This window comes from Chiroxiphia lanceolata, chromosome 2 (assembly GCF_009829145.1).
Source record: "Chiroxiphia lanceolata isolate bChiLan1 chromosome 2, bChiLan1.pri, whole genome shotgun sequence".
Taxonomy (NCBI): domain Eukaryota; kingdom Metazoa; phylum Chordata; class Aves; order Passeriformes; family Pipridae; genus Chiroxiphia; species Chiroxiphia lanceolata.
This window is the reverse complement of record NC_045638.1, coordinates 107,839,625-107,865,971: the sequence shown is the minus strand read 5'-3', so window position 1 is coordinate 107,865,971 and position 26,347 is coordinate 107,839,625. Positions and strand designations below refer to the sequence as shown.

The 26,347-nt window shown below is 41.7% G+C and overlaps 1 protein-coding gene across 3 annotated transcripts; it reads right to left on the bottom strand.

The window, feature by feature from the left end:
* Positions 1–1,360: 1,360 nt before the first annotated feature.
* C2H21orf91 (chromosome 2 C21orf91 homolog) lies at positions 1,361–20,869 on the bottom strand. Of its 3 annotated transcripts, none has more exons than XM_032680598.1 (5): positions 20,814–20,869; positions 20,298–20,427; positions 6,568–7,083; positions 3,429–3,491; positions 1,361–2,392 (listed from the first exon to the last, which is right to left on the bottom strand). In XM_032680598.1, the coding sequence occupies exons 2-5, from the start codon at positions 20,419–20,421 to the stop codon at positions 2,232–2,234; spliced, it is 864 nt and encodes a 287-aa protein (XP_032536489.1). In that variant the 5' UTR covers positions 20,422–20,427; positions 20,814–20,869; the 3' UTR covers positions 1,361–2,231. The 3 variants fall into 3 exon arrangements, with proteins under 3 accessions (XP_032536489.1, XP_032536490.1, XP_032536491.1); XM_032680599.1 differs by lacking the exon at positions 20,814–20,869 and adding an exon at positions 20,780–20,801; XM_032680600.1 differs by lacking the exon at positions 3,429–3,491 and having other exon boundaries at positions 20,814–20,858.
* Between the last annotated feature and the right edge of the window lie 5,478 nt (positions 20,870–26,347).

The following is a 26,347-nucleotide window of genomic DNA, read 5'->3' as shown; positions in this document are numbered from 1 at the left end:
GAAGGGTCCAACCTCCCTGCTCAAGCAGGGTCATCCCAGAGCACATGGCACAGGATTGCGTCCAGACAGTTCTGGAATGTCTCCAATGAGGGAGACTCCACACCCTCTCTGGGTGATCTGTTCAGTGCAGAGTCACTGCACAGGAAAGTTCTTCCTCATGTTCAAGTGGAACTTCCTGGGCATCAGTTTCTGCCCGTTGCCTCTTGTCCCATTGCTCAGCACCACTGAGCAGAGCCTGGGCCATGCCCTGACACCTCCCTGCAGATAGTTGTATACCTTGATGAGGTCCCCTCTCAGTCGTCTCTTCTCAAGGCTGAACAGGCCCAGCTCCCTCAGCCTTCCCTTGTAAGAGATGCTCGAGTCCCTTAATCATCTTCACTGCCCTCCATTGGACCCAGTCCAGGAGCTCCATGTGTCTCTTGTCCTGAGGAGCCCAGAATCAGGCTGAGCACTCCAGATGTGCCTCACCAGGGCTGAGAAGCAGAATCACCTCCCTGATCTGCTGACAATGCTCTTCCTAATGCACCTTTGGGCCCCAAGGCACAGTGCTGGCTCATGGACAACTTGTTGGCCACCAGGATCCCCAGGTCCTTCTCAACAGTACTTCTCTCACCCGACCTTGACCTTGGCACTGGCTCACTAAGGTTCACAGACAGACTTGCACATGGAGATGTGCAACATCTTCCAACAACTGGAATTAGGGATTTGCTAGTGCACATTTACTCATAGACCCAACTGCATACACAAACAATGATGCTGCAGATTTTTTCCCCTCCTGAATCACAAAATCCGCAGGCAAGTTCAAGTCCCTACTCATGCACTTTTGGAGGGAGTTTGGAACAGCTCCAATAAAACAATAAAACCCTCCATAAAAACATAAATATAAACAACCTGTTGTATGTCACCCAGATATCACTATATATAGGGCAATCCATAAACCTACTCTGACCTTCTCAGCTTGATTTTAAAATCAAACCTACTCCTTCTTCATGCTAGTCACTCCTGCAGCTCAGCTATGTAAGTTACAACCTGTTTTCACTTACAGAGCTAAAAGTATGAAGATTTTAACTTTTGTGTGTGTGTGTGTGTGTGTGTGTGTGTGTGTGTATGTGTATGTGTATTTTCCACCCTCCTCCCCTCCCCCTGACTCTTCCAGTGCAACTCAGACACATTCAGTTACTCAAATGCAGCTCTGCACAATTTTTGGTAAAGAGTAAGACTTCCTGTCATAGCAGACTGATAGAAGTTAAAAAAAGCAGAGGCTGTTCTATTTTATAATGTATCATTACTACTTGCATTTCAAAATTAAAACATTTTATCACAGTCTGATCCAACTTAATAAAGAAATCATAAGGCAGTGTAATATTACAAATTTATTGAGTTTCGTCAAAGTAATTTTTCAGCATTGAAAATTTCACACATATAAAACAACTTCAATGCATTAAAACCAAAGTATGGATTTTTTTTTTTAAATTTAAAGGAAGTGCTGTGCTTTTTTTTAAAACATCTCATGAACCAAATTCTTCAGTTATAAAGCTGGTAAAAATAAGTGATACACCACTAGAGTTCTTTTAACACGTGAAATTCATCTCTTTGGGAAACAATACTTTTTAAAATTGTATCATGAAAGATACAGACCTGAAAAAGGATAAACGATCATACACAAGGCATAAACATTACACAGAGTAAGTCAGACATTTTATAAAGAGATCTGGAAAAGTACCTAAAATAGTGATATTTATTTAGTATAAAATTTCAATAATAAAATATTGCTCATAATAAATAAGAAAACATGAGTTTCATTAATACTGTTCTCCCCTTAAAGCTCTCTTGGATGTAACATGATCAGACCTGATCAAAATTCAAATTTTTATTCTTTCCTCTGTATGAAGGAGGCAGGTTTACAAGCTTCAGGTCATTCTTTGCTGGAAACAATTTTATTACAAACAAAACACAGAATTCATTTCAAGGCTCATGCGTAGTTATGGGAAAAAAAAATAATAATCCCCAAGTGTGAATAAACCTTATTACAGTGGATTTTAATACCTAAAATATTTGCCCTTTTTTGTTAAAAAACGAAGTGGAATAAGACTTCTCATGGATTATGAATGCAAAGGGAAAGCTGCCCAAGTTTGCTCAAAAGCTTCTAAATACCTGGGCAGCCGTGCTTAATGGTTACCGAAGGTGTTAAGGGACAGTGGGCTCTGCAGGGGGACAGAAGCTGCATCCCTTTATATGGGGACATTGGATTTCATCCCCCCTCGGCCCATCTGCAGACACGGCAGCTTGGAGCAGTTCTTGAGCAGCTGCTCGATCGCGATGTGACGCACGTTGAGCTCAGAGGCCAGAGAGTCCTTCTCTTGGACTTGCTTCGTCAGCTCTTCGAACACATCTGCAAGAACATCATCAGGTTAATGCACCTGGTCCCTGTACTGCCACAGAGTTAAGGAGTGACAAACAACACTAGGAAAGAGGCACAGACATTTTAGTGGGCTCATGAACAAGGACACTGCTTTCTCTGCTTCCAGCACAGCTTTGTATGGATTGGAAACTGAACAGGATCACTAGGTTCCAGTCTGAGGCAACCTCAGCCAAGGTGGATCAGTTTATAGCTCAAACCAAAACTGACTCTGGCTGCATCAGCAATAGTGTGGCCAGCAGGACCAGGGCAATGATTGTCCCTCTGTACTCAGCACTGGTGAGGCTGCACCTCAAATCCTGTGTCCACTTTTGGGCCCCGCACTCCAAGAAAGACATTGAGGTGCTGAGGCACGTCCAGAGAAGGGCAACAGAGCTGGGGAGGATCTGGAGCTCCAAGCCCTACAAAGAGCAGCTGAGGGAGCTGGGGGTATTTAGCCTGGAGAAAAGGAGGCTCAAGTGGGACTTTTTCTCTCTACAACCACCTGAAAGGAGGGTTTAGCCAGGTGAGAGTCAACCTCTTCTCCCAGGTAACAAGTGACAGGACAAGGGGAAACAACCTCACGTTACACCAGGGAAAGTTTAGATTGGATATTAAGAAACATTCCTCAATGGAAAGGTTGTCTAGCGCTGGAACAGGCTGCCCAGGGCAGTGGTGGAGTCACCATCCCCGGAGGTATTTAAAAGACACAGATGTGGCACTGAGGGACACAGTTTAGTGGAGGACTTGGCAGTGCTGGGTTAATGGTTGGACTCAATGATCTTAAGGGTCTTTCCCAACCTTAATGATTCTATGATTCCAGTCAAAATCTTAAAGAAAATACTGTGCCAGTTTGCAACACCAAAACAGGTTACAAACTACAAAAAGCACCTAGAGATCTCTATTTTTCACATTTCCACGTGAAACAAAAGACTTCAGTTCAAAACTTAACTGATAGGAAGGCAAGCAGAATTTCTTTTTATTACAACGCACCACAAACCCAAACCAAAAAGTATTGAAAAATTCTCACCCTGGATTTGCTTGAGCAGTTTTTCATTAAGTTGCTTTAACTCTCCTGGAGTCATTGTAGTCACTGCAACAATAAAATCTGTTATTACAACTATCAGAGTCACATCAGCATCCCTAAGCAGCCTCCAACTTTCTCAAATTTTCTCCTATTGGCATCCTAATAATCATCAGATGTGTGGCGGTAAGTCAAGAGGCAACATTATTTATCTGTCATTTGTGGAAAGTTTGAAAATTCTCTTTTTAATGTTGACACAGACAAGGATTTAATCCATAGGAAAGCCCCCTCTTCAATGTCAAAAAGGTGGCAATTCCAGCTCTCAGAAGAGTAGTGCCCACAATTGGATCCAGTACCAGAACTGCTTGACGCATTTAAATGCTTCACCTTCATCAGACCACAAAACAGGATTTCCCCAGTGGAACCCCTGCAAACACATCTGTTTAATTGTGGGCAAGTAGACAACTCCAAGGTCACTCCTGCTATGTTTACAAGCCTGCAGGAAGCAGCTCCCTGACAGAATTCTCAGCACAATCCTGGTTTGACATCAAGATCAGCATATAAAAATAGAGGTTTCCTTCTGTGCCCCTGGTGAGAACTAAAAGATCCTCTGCATCATTCAAAAGCTCTTCTGCATCTCAGGTTGTGTGCATTGATCATCCTCATAGAAAATACATATTAAGCCTCAAAGGAGGGAACTGTGAAAGTATTCTACACTGCCCTTGATCAACAGCAGTAAGCAGGGGAGCACTGGCCTATTTCCTAGAACTCCCTCAACCCTGCAGTGGTGGGCACATGTGGTGCCACACCTGCTGCTGAGAAGCCCTGGCAGCACAGTGGAAAGCAACAATCCTGAACACCACAGGGGTTTACAGGGCACTCAAACAAGCTTTAATTTTAAAATACTGGTTTTATACTTCAGCTGAGCTGTTTCTGCTGCAGCTTAGCAAAGCTCTCGCTGCGTACTTGAGAAAAACCTATACTGCAGCTTTTTTTTTTTCTTCAGAGATTTCCCAGTGCAAAAGGTTTCTATGTGGCAAATTTAAAGCTTAAAGTTCTGAAAAAGATGGGTTTTACCTACCCACAGGATTATTTGATTATCCTAAGCCTTCTTTTTCAAACTTTCTCACAGCTTGCAGCTGTGGGATGTTAACTTGCTGACATTACTGCCAAAGAAGCTGGCAATAGAACAGCTTACTTGGTACTCAAGACATAATCCCAGTTCAGAGTGAAACAGATTCCCCTTTCTCCTCCATCAGCCAGGTACAGTGGTGCTCCTTCAGCTATCAATGCAACTGAAAAGTCCTTCCTCACATCTTACTACCCTTTAAACTCCATGAAAACCCTCATAGAATTTATTATACTAATTGACTGCTAAAAATTTCACTGTTTTTTTCCCTCCTTTTTATACCCAGTGGTAGGATGTTACTTCCCATTTCTTCATTACTTGCATCAACATTTTATCAGCTAGCAGACAGGCTAGTTCACACATTTTATGTGTGTGTTTTGGGACACTCACTGTTTCACGTCACATTATTCTGACACATAAGGGAAAAGGAACAGACCACTGAATTTAAATAAAACTTTATTCTAGCCATAGCTTGGGCAAATCTAAGAAATACTGGCCAACCTATTTACAGTTACATTAATCTTTTTTTTTTTTTTAGTAGACAACTACATAATTACAGTGGAAGTACTGCAATAAGAAGGTACCTCATTCTGGCAGTATGGCTAAGTTTTCCTTTAACATATAAATTTAATATAATCATAGAGTCTCCAAATGAATGTCTTTTGAAGGTAAAGTGCATTATGCAGTCATAACAGAAGAAAAAAACCCTGTTATTGTGCTCGAAGCAGCTTTATATCCCCCTGTCCCGAAATCAAAAATCGGAGAGATAAATTCCAAGTCACTAACTTCAGTCAGACAACCCCATAAACCAGGTCAAGCTTTCATAATTCCTCTGTTAACTGCTGTCCTGATTTATGCAATCCCAATTTATGACTCCAGTGGACAGGTGGTCAAACAGCCCAGTGTATCTGCTTTGATTTATGGTTTTAAGGTTATTCATTCACTACAAATGCAACATGACACACTATACAGCAGCTAAGTAAGTTCCTTTTATAAAGAATGAGAAATGACTCAACTTTGCAAGGACAGATTTGTCAGTTTGTTAAAAAGATGGGAGCCTAAAGAAGCTAATTCCAACTTTTTACAGTACCTGTTCTCACTCTGTCTTATCCCAAATTCCATTATTATCTTGTTTTTTCAACAGAATATTTTACTAGTGTTTTTGTTTTCTTTCTCAGGTCTTTTGAAATTCAGAAACCCTCTCCAATTACTATCCTCATCTACAAAAGTAAGAGCGGATGCACTCCAGTTTGGGACCAAATACTGTTCCTAAAATAAGGATGGTAACTGCAGATATGTGTAGGATTCTAGTCCTAACACATTTCATGCAGGCTGATTCCAGAAACACTAGAATATCCAAATTTTCCCATTTGGCTCATTTCTTCTAGTGATCTTCTTCTTAACTAACAGGAAAACTTATTTTCTGTTATTTTCAATACCACCACAGTCATCAGAAGATTGCTCAGGTCTACTGCTACAGCCCTTAACAGGACATGGTGGCACGAGGGCCTTCTCATTTTCTTGTGCTCAACAAATAGAAGAAAAAAAAAAATTCCAGTAAAATGCACAAGGAAACCCTGCTACTATTAAGAATGTTTCACTTTTTATGTTGTTTCACAGGTTTGCTCTGCTACCTAATCTCTAATTTCCCTGTTGCTTAGGGCAGTTCTCTCAAAAACGTATCTCAGGGCACCACACATTTAATAAGAGAGATTTGTAGGAGCTGAGTAACCTCCACAGGCAGAGCTGTGCAACTCCCAGGAAGGACAAATTGAAGTGACTTTTTTTTTTTGGCATAAATTAGACATGTCCTGCATGTCTAATGCAGGAAGAGCCAAGAGGAAAATTAAAACACCAACCAAACCCTCCGCACTATTTGCTTAGCCATATAGCCTCTTTCTTTACAGATTTTACTTCCTGGATTTCAGGATGAGAATCAATGTCCTGTGGGGACATTAAGTGGTCACAAAGAATGCCCTTGCTTGCCAGGCTGGGTGTAAATAGACAAATACTCACGTTCTTCCTTGCTGTATTGAGGATGCCTCCTACGAACACTGGCGAGTGAATCACCTTCAGCTTTTTCAGTTTTCTGGACTTGGTTGTGTTTAGACCACAAAACGCTGCTGCAGCAGAAGGTAGCACCGAGTCTGAAATCAGGGGATTCTCTTTGTTCCAGAAGAGTTTGTGAGCAGCTTGAGATGCCTCCAGATTTCCCATCTATCCATTTTGCAGAGTATCTAGGTACTGGGGAGTCAAACTGTGGCAGTAATTTTCTATCAGTCTGATGTCTGAAGCTAAAAAGCTGGTGTTGGGAGGTTTTTGAGCTTTCAGAATCAGAGTCTATATCCTTGTTTTGTGCATACTGTATGATCCAGTTAATCTTTTTGCTCAAGATATTTTTTACTTCTGCATATGGACTTTTAGAGAGCTTTGATCGTGGACAGTCCTGATTTGCTATTAAGTGGAATTTTTCAAAGCAGTCTCTGTGCCCCCTTAAAGATCTTGTATGCAGAAGATCCGACTTTGGTACTCCTGTAAAGACACAACAAAATACTGTGTACTCAGCTGACTTTTTAAAATATTTACTCACAAGCAACCAAGAAAACAAAAACTTAAGTGATGCTTCCCTACTAACAGTTGTTATCACTGAAGCAAACAAGGTTATCTCATAGTTTAAAATTTTTGAAGTTCCACTCAGTCTCGAGTCCCTGGCACACAAAGTGTTTTGCACACCATAATCTCCAGTGCAGGACTTCAGCATGTGCCTCTTGGGTGGTAACACAGATGAAGCAAACTGCTAACCCACATTGCATCACCCCTACCCACAAGTGTAGAAGCTGTAGAAGCAGCATAAACCCAACTGTGTATCAGCAAGTTCTACAGAATGATACTGAAGAGCATTTTGACAGCACTCATACATGCTCCCATCTTCTATGTATAACGTTATGAGCCATCTGCTCAAATAATACTGCAGGGTGCAGGCTTGTCTCCATTCAAGTGGCCAAACATAATTCAGATTTCAGTCATAGTTTATTATTTTGCACTGGTACAAGCCTGCAACCTGGCTAGAGAAGCAAGTTCTACTACTGTCGACACTTGCTCACGTTAAACTGTCCTGAAATTCATTTCATGTGTGCTGGTTTGGGCTGGGATAGAGTTAATTTTCATCACAGTCTAGTATGGGGCTGTGCTTTGGATTGCTGCTGAAAACAATGTTTTCATTATTGCTGAGAAGAGCTTACACAGAGTCAAGGCCTTTCTTGCCTTTCACATCACTCTGAGTGGGATGGGGGTGCACAAGGAGTTGGGAAGGGACACAGCTGGGAGAGCTGATCCCAACTGACCCAAGGGACAATCTACACCATATGGTGTCATGCCCAGCATACAAAGCAGGGGGAAGGAAGGGGAAGGGAGGACTGTTTGGAGTGATGGTATTTGTCTACCCAAGTCACCGTCACGCGTGATGGGGCCCTGCTCTCCTGGGGATGATTGAACACCTGCCTGCCCATGGGAAGCAGTGAATGAATTTCTATTTCTGCTTTGCTTGTGTGAGCAGCTTTCGCTTTCCTTATGAAACTGTCTTTACATCAACCCACGAGTTGAGATTCTCTCCCCCACCCCACCGGGGGGGAGGAAGTGAGTGAGCAGCTGTGTGAGGCTGATTTGCTGGCTGGGGTTAAACCACATCATCTAAGATGGATGTTTATTCTCCTCTTTGCTTGTCCTCCTTCAAGGACTATTCAAATAGCTACAGCAGGTAACTTAAACCTCAAAGTAACTGATAATGATTGACACTTTTAAACAGGAACACAATCTGTGAAGATGTACAGTTGGTGAGTGAACACAGATGGTATGAGAAATAACTATTTCAGAAAGTTAATAGTACCCCAGTACAAAATTACTTTCTGCAACTTCAGTGGATATTTATTTTTCTTCAGATTCACCTACACAGCAGATTCAGAATCCATGCCCAGAGTATTGAGCAGTTTGACATTTATCCCATTTATCCCAGTACGTTACTTGAGAGATTCCCAATATAATGAAAACCAATTCTGTCAAACAAGGACCTCATTGCAAATAACAATAATATACATGTGAACCACTGCTTGAAACCGTTCAATGCCAGAGTATTTAAACCAAAATATAATGTAATTTGATCTTTGGAATTAGGCAATGTCAACTAAGCTGCAGCCATTTTACCTTTCAGCACATAAAAACTATTAAATTAAAACCATGAAATGCAACAGGTAACAAAAGCTGATAACCGAGACACTAATGAGCAATTAACAGAAAGCTGCTTGTTACAGTTCTCAGTTATATCTGACTTACCTTCTGAAATTCTCGAAGTAAACTTTAAGCCTGTGATCCTAAATGACTAACAAATGACACACTGCCTTTTTAAGTTATCAAATGGCACAAAAATCCCAAATTACTCTCAAAAAAATTTTACCTTTGTAGCTTAGTTAACACAAAACTAATGAAAACAAATCCAAGCACTTCATTGTGATCATTTCTCTGGTAACTGGTGCTTGAAGTTGGGGAGCTCAAACACTGGGATCAGCCATTATAAATTGCTGATTTTCCACTGCTTGGGCAGCTCTGAAACTCAAGTGCATTATTGTTCCGGTTGAGTTTCTAAGAGCATACACAGTTTATGGGGCAAAATGTCTAAAAGAGTGGAAAATGAAAGAGAACAGCAGTGGAATGTATTTTGTTCTTGGTAGTAGGGGAAAAAAAGGTCATGAAAACAGATTTTCCTTCAGTTCATGAGATAACTATTAGAAGAAAAAAACCCCACATATTAACCAGAGGCATCTTTTCAGGAGGAAGTTCTGAAGCAAAGTACAGAGATAGAGGATGCCTTCACTAGGCACAGTCAAGATTCTCACTTTGTACCTCAGAATAGTCTTCAACCTCTTTCAGCAGACATTCACTAACTTTTCTCAAGCTCTACCTGATCTACTGCCTACTTGCAATGCTATGTTCCCTCACTGTATTTACAGAGGCTTAAAAAACCCCAAATAAACATTTCTAGTGAAACCAAGGAAAGACAAGTAATTTGTTTTCATGACTTATCAGCACTATTTAAATAGAGTACGTCTGCTTAACCCAAGTAGCATGATGGAAACATTAAATCTTTAAGACATCAGGGGAGAGTAAACACTGTCAAGAGAAGTTATAAGGCAAATATATTCAGGACACTGCAAACCCTACAGATCCAGAGTGATTTGTTATCTGCTTTACTCGAGTGATTCTTCAACATTCTTCACTGCTGCTGCTGCTCATAGTGTTTTCTTTTACTTACAGAAAAACATCAGATTGGCTGAAAAGCACATTTTGCACAAACTTTCTATTCAGTAATGCTCAGGAACCCACCCAAACATTTGACTGTAAAAAGAATGAATGAACCCAATGTCTTCTGATCACAGGACAGAGTAATCTTGCCTGAAGCAAGTATTTGAAGATTTGGGGAAGAAGAGGCAAGAGAACTGCAGACAGCACTGTTAGTAAATCATGGCCAAAGGCAGTTCTGCACAACCTGTTTCTAGTTCACAGCTGCCAAGAGGTACCAACATCTGGTCTGTTCTTGGGAAACCACCTTTCTCCCAACTCAAAAGTCAAACATACCCACCAAGTTTTTACTTCCTTATTTTCTCCTGCACCCTCTCCTTCCTCAAAACTAGGGAAAGGACCACTGCCCTGTTTCTATTAAAAACAGGGAAAAAAAAATTAATTCAAAGTTTAATGAAGTGCTTCTAGAGCTGGTTCCAGAGGCCTAGGCTCTCACAGTCAGGAGCTCAGCCTGGCACACCTGAGGAAGCAGGTCAGGCCACATATCCATATGCACACCCACCATTACTTCTGGGGCAATCACGAAAGAAACACTTGCACAATAAATGACAAAATACTGCAGTATCACTTAAAACCTGGAAATTCCTTTGAGGCTGCTTCATTATTTCAATGAGAACAACTCATTGAGCTACATGCTCAACAGGACCAGAGGGTGAAACAACACAAAACAACCAACATACCATTTGTTACACAAAGAATAGGTGCAGAATGGCTTTATGAAGCCCCATCTGAATTTTATGTCCAAGTCATAAGCTCAAGGTTACTCAAGTCTTTCCTTCTGACAAATTTATCTTTTAAGAGTTCTGAACATGGCTAACTTTCCCACTCCAGAGGCGTGCTGCTCAAAGAAATCTATTTTATCAGAACTTAGTAATACTGAGTGCCTGAGATTAGCAATTATTACAGAAGAAAAAGAACACGATACTTCAAGAGTCTAATCTTTGCATTTATATACCACATATTGGCCATAACGTCCCTATTTCTGAACACAGAGAAGGTTATTGCAAAACACTTCCAGTATACAAGAACACAGACACAACCCTTCTGACCAGAATTTATGCCCTTCCCCTTCTCTTATTCCACTGAAAAAAAACCCAGAAGGGTCTTATCTAAACACTCTTCAATACAGTAAGGAACTGAAAATGTGCAAAACCAAACCACTTTTGTAGAGAATTGTTAACAGATCTGAGTCAGCTTCCACATAACTGGTTTGGATTTCTATTGTAACAAACACACACAAAAAACCCCCCCCAAAACAACAGTCAATCTCTCTTTTGTCCTAAGGTGACAATTAGTGCTTTCCTACCCAGAGAACACAAATAACATCAGCCATAACCTTCTGGAAGAGCTGAGCATCGAGAGCAGCTGCTGTGCCAGCACAAACAGCAATCATGTACCAGTATTAAAGCAAGTAAGGGTATGATCCTTCGAAACAAATCCTTCTGTTGTGGGCAATACCATCCGCTTTATGAGGCAGAAAAGATGTCCATTTCTTTTTGGTAAGATTTCATACTCCACTCAGATTACTTCATATCTTTCCCTTCATCACAGCTGCAGAAAAAGCCTCCAGCAGGTAAAGTGGTGTGGATCAAGCGATGTATAAAGACAATGCAGTTTTAGAACACTCATTACTTTATTCAACACTGTACACAGAGAGATGAATAAAGCACAGTAAGACTTCTGGTACAATACAAGAAGCAATACTATAATTTTGATAAACAGCTACTGTCAGTTCCAGGCACTTTCAGAGGGTTTCAGTTCCATCTCAACATTCCTGTTTGCCAATATCCACCTCAATACTATAATTTTGATAAACAGCTACTGTCAGTTCCAGGCACTTTCAGAGGGTTTCAGTTCCATCTCAACATTCCTGTTTGCCAATATCCACCTCAAACTTTCTTATTTTTTGTCTGGTTCTTCAAGTCCACAATCATATAACCATTAGCATTTCCCCCTCCATATTTACAGGTATGTCTACATTTGCTCCTTGTCTTACTTTCCAAGAGCAAGATTGCAGACTATGTCCAAGTATGTCCTACCCTTCATACTTATTTTTTCACAGAAGGAAAAAAACCCAACACTCAAAAAGCAATAAAAAGCCCACAACCATCCAGAGTAGAAAAGTTTAACCTACAGGAAAAAAAAAAAATCCAGCAAAATTCACTAACATCTAGAAGACCATATCTAACTAACCTAAGACAGCAAATGCTATGAGGAAACAAGTTCATGCCAGATATCACTCCTCAAATGAACGAGATTCACAGGCTGATGCCAAACCTCCAGACAAATCATAAAACAATATAAGTGCTTACTATCCATTATTTGCTTCTGATTCTAGTAGCCCATTTGTCCTAGATGAAATAAGAACATATCACTTCACTCATAAATATTTTTGTATGTTGACTTGTACAGAACAGCACTTCCTAGTTAAGTACCTAATATTTAGAGAAAAAAAAATAAATTGACAATTTCAACTTCTAAGCTTTGAAAGGCAAAGTCAACATGTGTCCTAATCCACTCCTGTGAAACAATTTTGTAAATGAATGACCAGCAATCAGGCAATTTAGTACACATTTTTGTAATTCTAGTTATTCATAACTGTAAAGTAGCAGAGAGCAGGGAGAATATTTACCATATAACCAGCTGTGTAAACATGTCTCAGTAACTTCTACCCTGCTTTGAAGCATTTGTACTTGAAAGGAAATGAGTTTCCATCATATCAAAATTTTTCTGGGTTTTGGATTTTCTTTTTTTTGAGGGGAAGAAACCTACAAAGGCTTTCTTTCTGCCTATGCAACTGATTCACTAAAAACCCTCTATAACTGTTCTTCATGATAAAGATACAGAGCTAAACTGAAATGTTTGCTCACATTTATATAAAGTTGGCTAGAACAGTCATCTTATTTGGAGATTATAATAATAATCAAGTCCAATTCAAAAAGACTGTTCGTGAATACCAAGATTACTTCACATCCCTACACAAATGTTTTCATAGAAAAAGAAATCAGTGATCATTAGTGTGCTTGTTTAACTACAACACTGGATTTTTTTTTTTATTTGTTTGCTATTCTCTTTTTAAAAAAAACCTTCTTATTTGGTCTTTCAGCTCCATCAGTTGGAAATAACAGTAAAGAAGGCCTGCATTCCCTTCTTAGCAATTTCTAATGTAATGCTGGAAACTAATTGTTTTTGCAATGGTGAATAACCTTAGCTTGAGCAGCTGAAGTGGAAAAAAAACCCCTGAATTTAAGATGGAGTGAACTAAAATTAAAAAGAACACTTTTAGACACATGAATAGTCAATTACAAGTTTGTACTACGACATTAATTAATAGCAGCCCCTTTAAAGAATTTACAAATACTTTATGGGTACGAGTTACACCAGATCACAGAGAACGGAAAAGCAAAGCTGCCTTCTCAGTATAATGCTGGTGCCCACTATACACACAGCTCCATAAATGTGTAAAGTACATGTGGTTAATAAGGACAGACAAAGGGGAGTGGCTGCACTTCATAACACAGCTTTGTACAGTACCAGGAACACGGGGGAAATTACCTGTTTAAGTCAGAACACTGTGAAAAGATACGCCTACAGTTTTAGCTACTTGTGGAGACTTGCCCTCATAGCCACTGAAGAAATGCTTCTTAGGCACAATTATCCTCATCCTCAACAGTTAACCCCAGAAAGATTTGTGACAGACACTGATGCTTTTTGCCTTTAATCCCATAAGTAAGGAAGAGCCCTTGTGAAGTGCTTGTCTGTGGCTGCCCGCTTCGAGCCCCAGCTTTCACTACATGTTGTGAAATGCCGCAGCTGCTGCTCCCCTCAGCTGTCCACCTCAGCGTCCCCTCTGTAAACAGGGATGTTCAGCCAGCTCGTGGAACAGCTCCTGAACATCTGCTAGTGTCCACTAGGAACATAAAAATCAGATGAGCTCAAGTTTGGTTTACCTTGTGTGTGGGGCCAAGACGTGAAGCATTTCACTGTCTGCTGCAGAAGACATTAAATGTTCATGTTTGTCTATCTTAAGCCACTGTTGCATATTAGTCTGCTCAGCAAGAGTGAAGAAAGAGGGGGGTTCTTAGAAAAGCACATTCCAAGATACATTAAACAAAAAACAGCCCAAGATGACCTAAGACAGCAAGTCATCCACACATCTAAATGACAAGGAGTGGGGAAAACTGATACTCTTGTACAATTCTGCCAACGCTGAAAAACAGCATCATTAGAGACATATCTCCAATACATCTGCCTGACAAGACTTAAAGCCAACTGCTATTTTTATATTGTGTATATACACAATTTCATTTGAGAGTTAAATCTTATGACTTATTAGACTGGCTAGAAGGCAAATGCCAATACCATTCATTAACTTCCAAAGCCAGACACCTTATAAAGACTAGATATTATCTCGTTCATAAATTAAAGTTCTCTCCTTGCTCTCATATGATAAAGTCAGTACATTTCATACATCAAGTGTGCACACAAATCTCCCACTTCATTTCTAGCAGCTCATTTGTATTTTAGCACATAGCAAAGACACACTATATAAGACAGAACAGAGATCCAGTTGGCCCTCTAAACGTGTTTTCAAAAATCACGTTCCTTATAAACTACTTTGCTATCTGAGAGTTTTCTTCCATATTAGAAAAAACAATACATTCTGATTACAGAACATGTTAAAGCTGTCCCACACTTTGTAAAAAAAAAAAATCAGTTAAACTGACCTAGAAGAGAGTGTAATCATGAGCCAGTATTTCTGTATTCTGGATGATGCTAGGTAACATAACTGCTCAATTATCTCGTTTGCATGGACAAACCTCCCAGATTTACACATAAAAAAATGCAACACAGCTACTAGCCACACAGCTCCACATTACTCAGTGGTACTTGCACAGCACTTGAAAGACTAAGAATAGCATCTCCAACCATGTTTGGACTTGAATTCATAGTTAAGAGCTTTACTGGAAACTGTAGCTAGCTTCACATGTCCATTCAAGTTTGTAGAAATGAGTCATATCCCTGGGCTGCAAACACTACCTTGAAACAAGTTCTCATCTGTCTAGTCTAAAGGACAGCACTGGAATTTTTCATGTTTTATTGCCAGGATAATCTACTTTACTGGTTATCATTTAATTAACACTGAAAAAATAAAGATGTGTAATATTCTGGAACAGAAATGAAAACAGCATTTTCCAGTTCTTCCAACTACACCTTACGATCCATGTTATTTCAGTGAGATATTCTTCTGTAGGATGTAAAGAGGAAAAAAGTGAAATTTGAGTGTTTACAGCTCTTAAAAACTAAGCTCCCTCCCCCTAACCCTTTCTTTCTTTTCAGATGAACACAGAATGAGGATATTACACAAGATTTTACAGATCTCAAAAAAAAAAAAAAAAAAAAAAGCCATGTGATAAGACAGATTTGTTTATAACATCTCTGGCTCAGCCTGGAGACTGGGATGCAACTGGGATGCAACCAGGCTGAATTTGCCTCAAATGCTGAGTCTATCAGAACTTAAAGGCCCATGGAAATGTGACTGTCTCAACATAAACCAGGGGAATAGATGCCCAGTACTAACACTACATGTTATATTACAAGACCTGTGAGAGGAACTGTCATTTGCTATTCAGCTGTTTAACTCTAAACAGAGATGGAAGCAAGCCAGTTTGCCTGTCAGCCAGCATTCCCCAAGATGTTATTGTAGTTAGCAGCACCAGATAAGCAAAAGAGTGAAAAACGGCTCAAACAATCATGTTTTCCACTTCTATTACAGTCTGTCTCCATTACAGCCCCTGAATGTGAGGAAACTCGGATTTTTAAATAATTCTGCATTAAGAAATACCAGCATAAACCCAGTTTAGACAGACACATTATGACAAAACCCTGAACACCTCTAAGCAGCACCATGGGCAGCACAACCGCTGCCTCTGTGTGCGCCATGAGGCACGGGACGGTCACGTAGAATCACGGAATGGTTTGGGTTGGAAGGGACCTTAAAGACCAACTCCCTTGGTAAACTGGAAACCCTACAACTGGAGTTTCATAGCAGCTTGTAGGGACACCATATTCAGGCAGAGGAGTTTGCTTTGCTGATATATCCATTTACAGACAGTTCTTATACATACACAGGCATATATTTTTGAGTGTCCATGTATTCCCCCCCCTACTCTCCAGGTACAACTGCAGATCTGTTGTTAGTATTCTGTCTCTATCAGAGTTCAGTTCATAATTTTCTCATATTCTAATGAAATTAAAATGAAGAACTTTGTCCCAACTAACACACAACACACGATTTCCTGGCTTATGCAAACTAGTTACAAATGAATTCAAAACATTTCCTGTTTCAATCCACTGATTACTACTGTATTACTACACCTACTTGTAAAAACAAACAATACACAATCTCTGGTGTTCACCTTCACAAGGCAAGCAAAAGCCAACCTCAAACTCCAGCAGATCCACACCACCAGGATATTCTAAGCCCCCTCTGGAAATTTAAAGACACCACACAGAATCAGCTCCACTTCTCAAAATGTTTAGAATTTCATATGTAAGTACTTTGCATATTTTAAACTTTAAGAAGCACATTAGTATTCTGCTGTGTTAAATCACCTGACAATGATCCTCCAGACACAAAAGCTACTTTGGCAATAGAAGTATTTATGTGTGGCTTAGTCCACTTGGCTTCCCTGAGCATGAATCCTCAAATTCAGTGAGCTGGATGAGCCAGTGCAACAGGTTAAAAATACTGTCCTTTCCAGAGAAAACACTCCCCCCACCTCTTTTAGACTGAAAATCAGCACTCCTGAACTCTCCTGAGAATGTTGCTCTTTCCTTGTTCAAGGAAGGTTGATGACATATAAAAGAGGGAAGTTTAAATCTTCATGTTGGCTTTAGTTATTCCTTATGCCCACGTTCCTTTTTATTCTCCCTTTGCTACCACTCTTTCTGTCAGCTTTAGAGAAACAGATCCTATAATCCTTATACATCCCTCCTGAATAAATTCTGGAACAGACACCACAGCTGATCTCCAAATTGCTCTCAAACCAGCAGTTTCTGTGAATTACCTGAACTTAGTAGGAAGTACAATCACAGTTTAGGCTAAGTTATCATTTTAATTCAGTAAAAGACTAAAAATCTAATACTAAAAAACTCATGATGAAGAGCTGATATCTGATAAAAAATATAAAGGTGTTATTACACAGTAACTGACGTCCTCATTCAGAAACTCAGCAGTTACTCAATTAAGACAGACCACAGATTAGGCTTCCTGTATAGCAGTATTCTCTATAAAGGACTAGAAGAGCAACTTGATTTTTTTCCTCCCAATTATGTATCATTACAAAGCTAATAAACATAATAAAGGTTACAAACGAACACCCCAAAGTCAGGAAGGTAAAGGCTGAGCCATGTCACAACACTGACACAGGAAGAAGTCTGTTGAGTCATTATTACAGATGGGGATGGTCTCCCAGTCACTCACTTTTAATTACTCCCCTTACTGACCCAAGACAATCATCACCACTGAGACACAAGCAAACCTGCACAGCTGTTGAACCCACAGATGCCAGAAGACACAAAGACCCACCAGCTCTAAAACGACGCTGTAATTAAGTGCAGCTAAGTAAACTACATTTTTGTAGTGGTTTTTTCATATAAATTTGTGAAAGGCCACTTCAGAGGGGGTTCAGCCCTGGGCTGGATCAGTTCTGAGCACATGGATTTGCTGTATCCAGCTTTAAGCAATCAGATGCTGACATGAAGGGAAACAGAACTGTTCTCATCACTTTTGCTAGAGCACTAGAATATGACGCCCTTCTAAAAAAGGAAATTGGGAAACCTTTATATGCAGACTCGTGAATCAGAATTATTTAGGTTGGAAAAGACCTTTAGGATCATTGAGTCCAACTGGAAACCTAACACTGCCTAAGCCCACTGCTTGCCCTTGCATTACACACCTCTAGTGCTCCCTCCTATCCTGACCCACCTCCTAGTGCTGACTGCATGGTCAGGGAAGATGGAAGAGGTGCTATACATTCCCATTAAATCAGACAGCACTTAACACATGGAAGTTAACAGGGTGCTGCAAACAGTGGGAGTGCTCAAGCATCCTGCAAGATGCTGAGCTGTGACTAATAGCCTGCCTGCTCTGCTATTTCCTGCTTCTCCGAGGGAGCAGTTCCACATGGACATCCACACCAAAAATGAGCAAGCCTGTCCTAGCTGCTGCATGAATATCTTTTTAGAACAGCCTATTTCGCTTCCTGAATTACTTAACTATATATCTACAGGTTTTAATTGCTTAGATTTTTAAATATGATGTTAAATAAAAGGCAAGCTATTAGTGACAATGACATTTGTAAGTGTGGGATAACACATCTACAGGGCTGATGCAACATACAGCTGATTCTGTTCAACGGGAGCTATGTTATAATGCATCTGAACTTCATTAAAACATAAGCAGGAGGTCACTACGAAAACATCCAGCACAGCATTCTGCATTAGTGAATTATCCATTTCATGCTGTACCCAGGGCTGTTAGTTTAGATGCCAAAAGACTGTTAGTTTAAGATGTATCAAAATCAGCCTTTGTCACAAGAAAACACAGGAATGCAGAGATCTGTCAAAAGTAGGAAAATGTGACCGCAGGTACGGTAAAGAGCGGGCTCATGCAGTAGTTCAGCTAAAAAGTCTTATAATGATTCTTCATAAAGTCACTGACACAGCCTCTGTCACCTTTAAGCCTCCTGTTCCTATAAGCAGTGACAGTACATCTTTTTAAAGTGGTACACAGGAGACAGATTAGCAGAAATTGAGGTATTTTGATGTTACAATGATCAAAAATATGTATACTTTTCTTTCACTATGCAAAATAAAAGATTAGGAATATAGTGGTACATGTAATTTCAGGGAAGCTTTCATCAATATTCTGTTCAAGTAGTGTCCTTTCAAAATTAACTGAAAATGTAGAAGATTATGTAAAGTAGTCTGCTGCACAGATTAATTCTTTCCTATTTCAAGGCTATTCAGAGGCGAAAAAAAAGAGCTGTTTCCCCTAAAACACATGATAATTTTGTAAAGTCACAGTCAAAATAAGTAACTTCAACAAATCCACAGCTTATCTCAACCAACAGAGTACAGGAACCATCCAGCAATTTTTTTAATGTGTTCTGTTTTATCTCTTTCAGCACTTTTCAAAGCTTCAGAATATAGTGGAAGTACCTAATTCTCATTGTGTTAATATGTTTTTAAAGCCTACAGAGAGAAACATCTTCACTCCATACTGAGCACTCTAAACCTAACATTTTAAAGCAGTAAGAAAACTCAGACTGACAGGTTGTGTTAGGTTAGGACAGCTGCTCTTGAGTTTTCACAGAAAGTGCAAATACACAAGCATGTCTCTTCTAAACAAAACCAGAAAGCATTCCAATTATTACTGAAGTACCAAAGTATTGTTCAGATTAAAATACACTGTCTCTTCTAGCAACAAAAATCTACTGTCATCAAGAAATGGGACTAATCACATGATACTGTTGAGATCTTCATATTCAATTGCCCCACACCCACATAAATCACTTTAGGTAGTCACATCCACATACAATTGGCAAAGGCCACTCTGTAACTGGAACCAATTACTTTGTTGCCCCAAAGTCAAGCAAAAAAAACATAAAATCCTTATTTGATTTAAAAAAAGGGAAGCAGGTAATCTACTGTTCATTCATGCATGAAGAGTAACAAAATGGGTAAATTCTTTAGCAAAACGTTTCAAATTCTAAAAATACCAATCTAAAACCAAAATGGTTTTACACGATTAGTCTTTTAAAACACAGACAAAATTCCTACTTTACAATTTGCAGACTTTAAGAAGCTTTGACAATGAACTCAGTTCTATCATATTACACGTATTATTACACATCTTACGAAAGCAAAAGGAAATTATACTCTTAGTACTTCTAATGAAAGTGAAACACTGATCTGCTTGCAAACTATTATGCTTTAAAATTTGCAGCTTAAGCTAGTTTTATACATAGACACCCTCTAACTATTGAACAACCCCCTGAATAAAGGTCGGAAATTTAACATCTGAGATCTAATACCAGATAAAGACATTAACACCAGGGCATTTCAGAGGCTCTGGGAAGGGGTGCTCATCTCCACATCAGGAGGAGCAGGTGCCAGAGAGCAGGCAGGGCACCCACCTTTAGAGGAGATGAGCGAGAAAACAAACTAGTTTGGCCAGCAGGAAAACTTTCTACAGGTACGCGTTTCCAGAGCTAAGACTCGCCGAGAGCTTTCAGCCGAGCTCCGCCGGCGCTCAGCCCCGCGCCAGGCGACATGGCACCGGGAATGGCATCGGGAATGGCACAGGGGGACCCCCTTTAACTCCTCACCTTCGATGTTGAGCTCGAAGCAGACGTGGCAGAAGGAGAGCGTCTCCTTCTCGGTGCCCAGCTTGCACACACTGCACACGTTGTCATCGTCCAGGTCGATGCTCACGAACTGCTCCTCGTTCATAGTGCCCTGCGGAGGGGGCGGCAAGGGACGGCATCGTTATCCCGGGAGCTCCCCCCGGGGATCAGCCCCCGCCGGACCCCCCGGGCGGAGCGAGGGCGACGGCGTCCCGGGAAAGTTTTCCCTTCGGAGAAACTGAGGCCAGACCGCACAGTACGGACCGAGACTTCTCCCTCCCTTCCCCGGGGACTGCCCCGTCCTGTCCCGTCCCGTCCCGCTCCCACGCAGCTCCACCATCAGCTCCACCATCGTTGCCCACTCCGTCCCTCCCTCCCGCGGCGCGGACGCCCCGTCACCGTCAGCCCCGCGGCAGCCCTGGCTGTACCCTATCTCCTGTCCTGAGCCCTACCCCCAATCCTACCCCTCTCCCGACCCCCGGCTCCGTGCCCGCTCACCGCCCCCGCCCCGGCCACGCTCCGCTTTGTCCGCCCGCGCCGCCGCCGCCGCCGCTCCGGGCGCCGGGCACCGCCCGCCGCTTCCGGCCGCCACCACGGCCCCGGCGGCGCGGGGGGGGGGTCCGCAGGCCCCGCGGCCGCACCCCGCCGCCCTCGGCGGCCGAGATCGCCCCGGAGCGGGCAGAGCAGGACAGAGAAGCGGGAGCAGCGAGGGGATCCGGCTTTGCTTACCCTCCGGGCGGGCACAACAGCACAGGGCGGCCGCGCTCCCCCCGCCCGCAGCACTTGGGCTCTCCCGCGTGGGCGGGGCGTGTGCGAGGGGAAGGTGGGCGGGCGGGCGCTGTCGCGGCGCTGCTCCTGTCGCGACAGTGGTGTCTGCTGTGGATTCTCCAGCGTATATATACGCTTAATTAGCTGGTCGTGTATAAGGCAGGGGATTCCTGGGATCCTGAGTGATACAAAACAAAACAAAACAAAACAAAACAAAACAAAACAGCGCAGAGTGACGGAATATTGATTCCATTCGGGAATGGAAAGCCAAACCCAGCCAGGTCTCTGCTTGCACCTCGCAGATAAAGCCACAGTTGGTCACAGAATTAGAGTGGGTCTGGCTGGAAGGAACCTGTCCATCCTCCCTGCTCTAGCAGGGTCATCCCAGAGCATACAGGGTTGTGTCCAGAGGGTTCTGGAAAATCTCCAGTGAGGGAGACTCCACACCCTCTCTGGGCAATCCGTTCCAGTGCATGGTGACTGCACAGTAAAGTTCTTCCTCGTGTTTAGGTGGAACTTCCCGTGCATCAGTTTCTGCCCGTTGCCTTTTGTCCCGTTGGTTGGCACCACCGAGAAGAGACCGATTGTATCGTCTGGAGAATTTCCACAACTGACGGAAATTATGTGCAGCACATTCCTACATGTCAAAGTGGCGTTATTTATGGGAGACCTAAGTAATCTTCCAGAACCTCCTCGGTCAAAATATGCCTCTGCCGTTTTGATTGTTTCTTTCATTGTGTTTTGTTGGGGCGTTTTCTTGAATTTTGTCAAAAAGAAAAGGATGGAATGCTATCCAGAGGGACCTGGACAAGCTTGAGAAGTGGGACCATGGGAATCTCGTGAGGTTTAAAAAGATCAAGTGCAAGGTGCTGCATCTGGGTCAGAGCAACCCTGTTACCAATCCAGGTTGGGAGGTGAACAGATCCAGAGAGAAGGACTTGGTGGTGCTGGTGGGTGAGAGGCTGGACATGACCCAGCCATGTGCACTGGGAGCCCAGAAACCCCCTGTGTCCTGGGCTGCACCCAAAGCAGTGTGGGCAGCAGGGGAGGGAGGGGATTCTGCCCCTCTGCTCTACTCTGCTGAGACCCCACCTGCAGTGCTGCCTCCAGCTCTGGGATCCCCAGCACAGGAAGGACATGGACCTGTTGGAGCAAGTCCAGAGGAGGCCACCAAGATGATCAGAGGGATGGAGCCCCTCTCCTGTGAGGAAAGGCTGATAGAATTGGGATTGTCCAGCCTGGAAAAGAGAAGGCACCAGGGAGGCCTAATTGCAGCCTTCCAGTAGCTGAAGGGAGCCTACAGGAAAGATGGAGAGACTATTTACAATAGTCTGTATTGACAGGACAGGGGGAAATGGCTTCACACTGACAGAGAGTAGATTTAGATTAGATATTAGGAGGAAATTCTTCCCTGTGAGAGTGGTGAGGCACTGGAACAGGTTTCCCAGAGAAGCTGTGGATACCCTGTCCCTGGAAGTGTTCAAGGTCGGGTTGGATGGAGCTCTGAGCAAGCTGGTCTAGTGGAAGGTATCCCTGGCCATGGCAGGGGGGTTGGAATGAGATGATCTTTGAGATCCCTTCCAACCCAAACCATTCAACAATTCTATGAAAAAAGAAATCCCAGACTGTGCTAGAGAGCCATCCTTCACACTCTTAGGTAGTGAGTCGACTTTAGATTTGCTTCTGTTGGGGATGATGGAGTGTATTTAATCCCAGAGCTCCTTGAAATCTTCCTCAAACTGTTTCTACCACAGGGTGAAAATGGGATTTGTCAGAGGGGTTGCATTTACTTGTCCTCTCATCATCTGCTTTTTTGATATATATGTAGGATAGCAAAAAAGCAGCACCTTGACTTCATTGCAGAGGCAGTATTAAGACAGAAGAGATGTCAGCCTGGGGTGGAAGATTTAAAAACAGAAAGGAGAGACTGGACAAATGATGGTAGGGATTTATAAAATCTATAATTATTGAAGTATTTTCCCCTCCAGAATCTGATTTCTATTGAGTCTCAAGAGCCTATTGCCACAGTGCAGCAGCAGATGCTGTGAAATCCAAGGGCAAAAAAGTCATGAATCTTGTTAATAAATTACATGTGGGAGACAGTATGGCTCTCTATAACTCAGCTTCTTTTCTGGTCAAATATTGCTTTAAAATATAGAAGTCATTGCAGTGAAAATAGTGAAAGAGAACTAATATTTCAGGCTTAAATTTATGAAAAATCCTGGCAAATACTGAGATAAAGATTTTAGAATCTTAACTGCTGCCTATGGTGTGGTTTATATGTAGACAAACATAGACATTTCCTCCCAAGGCCCTTGGTTTGTCAGTGCATGTTATTCTAGCTAACAGTTTACTTACACTGGAAAATTATTTTAGTAGCAAACAAATCTGTGTTTCTTTTTCCCTACTGAGTTTGCATTTTTTTAATAGGGAGGCTTTGGCAGTGGTCGTGTTTCAGTTTCACACTGCTTCACCTTCCCCCAGCTGCTTGATCACGTTCCCACGCTGTTTTTTTCTCTGTGTTTCAGTGTTTGTTAGATGACACAAGGGACTGGATCACTGGTTTAAAGAAAGAGTGTTAATTCTACCTCAGATCAATTCACACTACTTCACACTGCAGCCCTATAGGCACTGGTGGGAAGGCAGCTGAAGGGGTAATGCATAGAGGAAGATGAGTACTCTGGACTCTGTATCATAAAATCATGGCTGGAGCTTCATCAGGATCTTCCCTCCAAATACCTAAATGTTAGAAATGAAAGCTTGTGGCAGTGTTTTACGGGCATACTTAGTTCCAGTTTCCTGAGGAAAACATTTAGGGGTTCTAAAGCTAAAAGGCATTTTTTACTGACAAATGCAGTGTTAAACAGGAGTGCAGGGAGAGGTGGGGTTTCTTGGGCATTTTCAAAAATACTGCAGTGGAGATCCCCAGTGGAGATCACAAATAGTATTGACGCTGCTGAAATCTGTGTAGGTTTTCATGCATATGTTAAAGGAAACCCGGGAAATGAGAGAACTTTGTAAAAATTTTGAATTTGAAACTCAGTCTAGGTGACGTAGGTCTGCCACCATGAAAATGTCTAAAAAGTAACATACTGAACTCAGCCTGGCTTCTTTCTCTTCCCTCTCTACTCTCTTGCTCTCTCCTGGGCTTGGGGATATTTTTCCCCTCGGTAGGTCAGACGACTGGGGCTTTTCTTGGCAGTCTGGTAGATCTTCATGTTCCTCTGTCTGCAGCCAATAAACACGTGTATTTTCTCCAACTCTTCTGTGGTTTTTTTGTATTATGATGGTTTCTTTCCTAGTTTTTTTTACTTGTTGCTGTCTTTCTTTTTTAAACAGATTTTTTGCTCCTCCTTTCTCTAACCTTTCCTACTTTATTTTGTCTTCCACCCCTGAAAGACAGGTATAGACAGGAATAATTTGCTGTATCCCCTATCCTGTACCCCCTCCTCTATTTTGTGGCCTGTTATCTCTTCTTACTCTCCCAGTTGTCTTTCAGCTTCACTAAGTAGGCAGCGTTTGCTATAATGTACTGTTTGAAATCTTTATTGAGTGGTCTTAGTGCTCTTAGCATGTGGTATAAAACCTAATTGGAAAGAGGCAGTTCCACTTCCTCTCTCCCTGCCATTTCCTTTCTGTTGGATCTGGTGATCCTATGGCTGCTGCAAGGTGAAATGAGTCACTGAGGTGATACAAAAGAAAAGAAAACAAAACTGAAAAGAAAAATCGAAACCTTTCTTAATCAGCTTGTTGAAATGTCTGTATGTTCAGCTGCATCGTTGTTAGATTTGGTGCAAGGGTTTTTGGGGTGGGAGTGACCTTCCAGCAGTCTGAAATTGCATCAAAGTTCAGGTACCCACCATTTTTATCTCTTGCTCCTGGTCCTGTTCCTTTATCCAGTCCCTTCACTGTATCTTCCCTCCAGGCTATGATCCGATGATTCTCTTTTTGGCAGAGGTGCCAGCTGGAGTATTCCCTGCTTCTATCCATTTTCCACCCCGCTTTTTTAATTTATTTTTGTTGGACTATGTGCTGAAAAGTAACCAGCATCAGTCAGATTTCTGTCCAGTTCACTGCATGATTACCTACACCTTCAAGAGAGCAGTGTCAAGAATCAATTTAAGCCAACTGCATGAATACATGAGTAAAGACAGCCCTAATCTTTCCTCTCCTGCCTTCTTCTGTTTTTCTCTTCTTCCTTCTTGTGACTGTTTTCCTCCTGTCCCTGTCCTGTATGTCCCTCCTGTTATGCCATATGAAACCACACAGTTTCTCCACTGCACCTTTCTGAGTAGTCCAGTCTGTGCTGTGGCACACTACCAGACTTTAGCTCTTCTACTTTCTTTTTCTTCTCACACTCACTGAATTGTATGCCTTCATTAAACTGAGATCTTCTCCTGTGGAAGTTTAGTTTTGTTCATTTATCAGTGACAGGAGGTGTAGAACTGTTCCTCACACTCAGTAAACTCAGCACCAGAGTTGAACAGACATTGCTAAGGAAAATTCTAAAAGCTAACCACTGGTCTAATTCACAGATGTAATTTCAGTAAAGCAGCTAGAAGAGGATGGGTTACTCATTGTTTTTTGGCTTCATGATTGGCCCCTGAAATTAAATACTGAGCTAGTGTGAAAAAATATTCTTTTCAAAGTCATGTCGTGTATTTTTTCAGGTTAGAAAAACAAATCTAATAGGCCACAAAATGAAGGAAGCTGAGCCAACCTAAAATTACTCCTGAATCACAGCACACAAGGGTGGAGCACCAACGATTTGTGTCTTATAAACAAAGGCCTATAGCAGGTTGCTGGCTACAGTGCATCGGAGACGTGATAGATCAGAATGTGGGTGGTCAAACAAGTCATGAATGGGAGACAGAGGAAGGCAGTGACTTCTCTGCCTTCATATTCTGGTGAAAGACTTTCTAGTAAGTGGTTTATCCTGATTTTCTATTCAGAAGAACACACACAAGATTTCCTAATCCAAAACACACGCAAGATTTCTTAATCCTACCAAGATCTCATTGATTAATTGTAATGATGAAATAACACTTAATTTCTAAGCAGTGTTTATGCATTCCTTTTTCATCCATAGATTTAAATATTCTTTACAATGCTTCTTGCTCCTTTAATGATCAACAATGCTTTTTAAAGCTCTTTACACTTCTTTTTTCAAGGCTAACCGAATGCATTGTCTGCTGCCACAGCCTTGTTTCTGGCACAGCCTCATTTTCTTTCTTGATCATCACAGCAAGCTACAAAGTTGTGGA

What these genes read in the sequence shown, in the direction of transcription:
- C2H21orf91 (XM_032680598.1), bottom strand. Translation starts at nt 20,421, where the DNA reads ATGAACGAGGAGCAGTTCGTGAGCATCGACCTGGACGATGACAACGTG. An exon ending in CTTCGAGCTCAACATCGAAG is followed by an intron (nt 7,084 to 20,297) that starts GTGAGGAGTTAA and finishes GTGTCTTTACAG; the next exon opens with GAGTACCAAAGTCGGATCTT. An exon ending in ACTGCTCAAGCAAATCCAGG is followed by an intron (nt 2,393 to 3,428) that starts GTGAGAATTTTT and finishes ATGTTCTTGCAG; the next exon opens with ATGTGTTCGAAGAGCTGACG.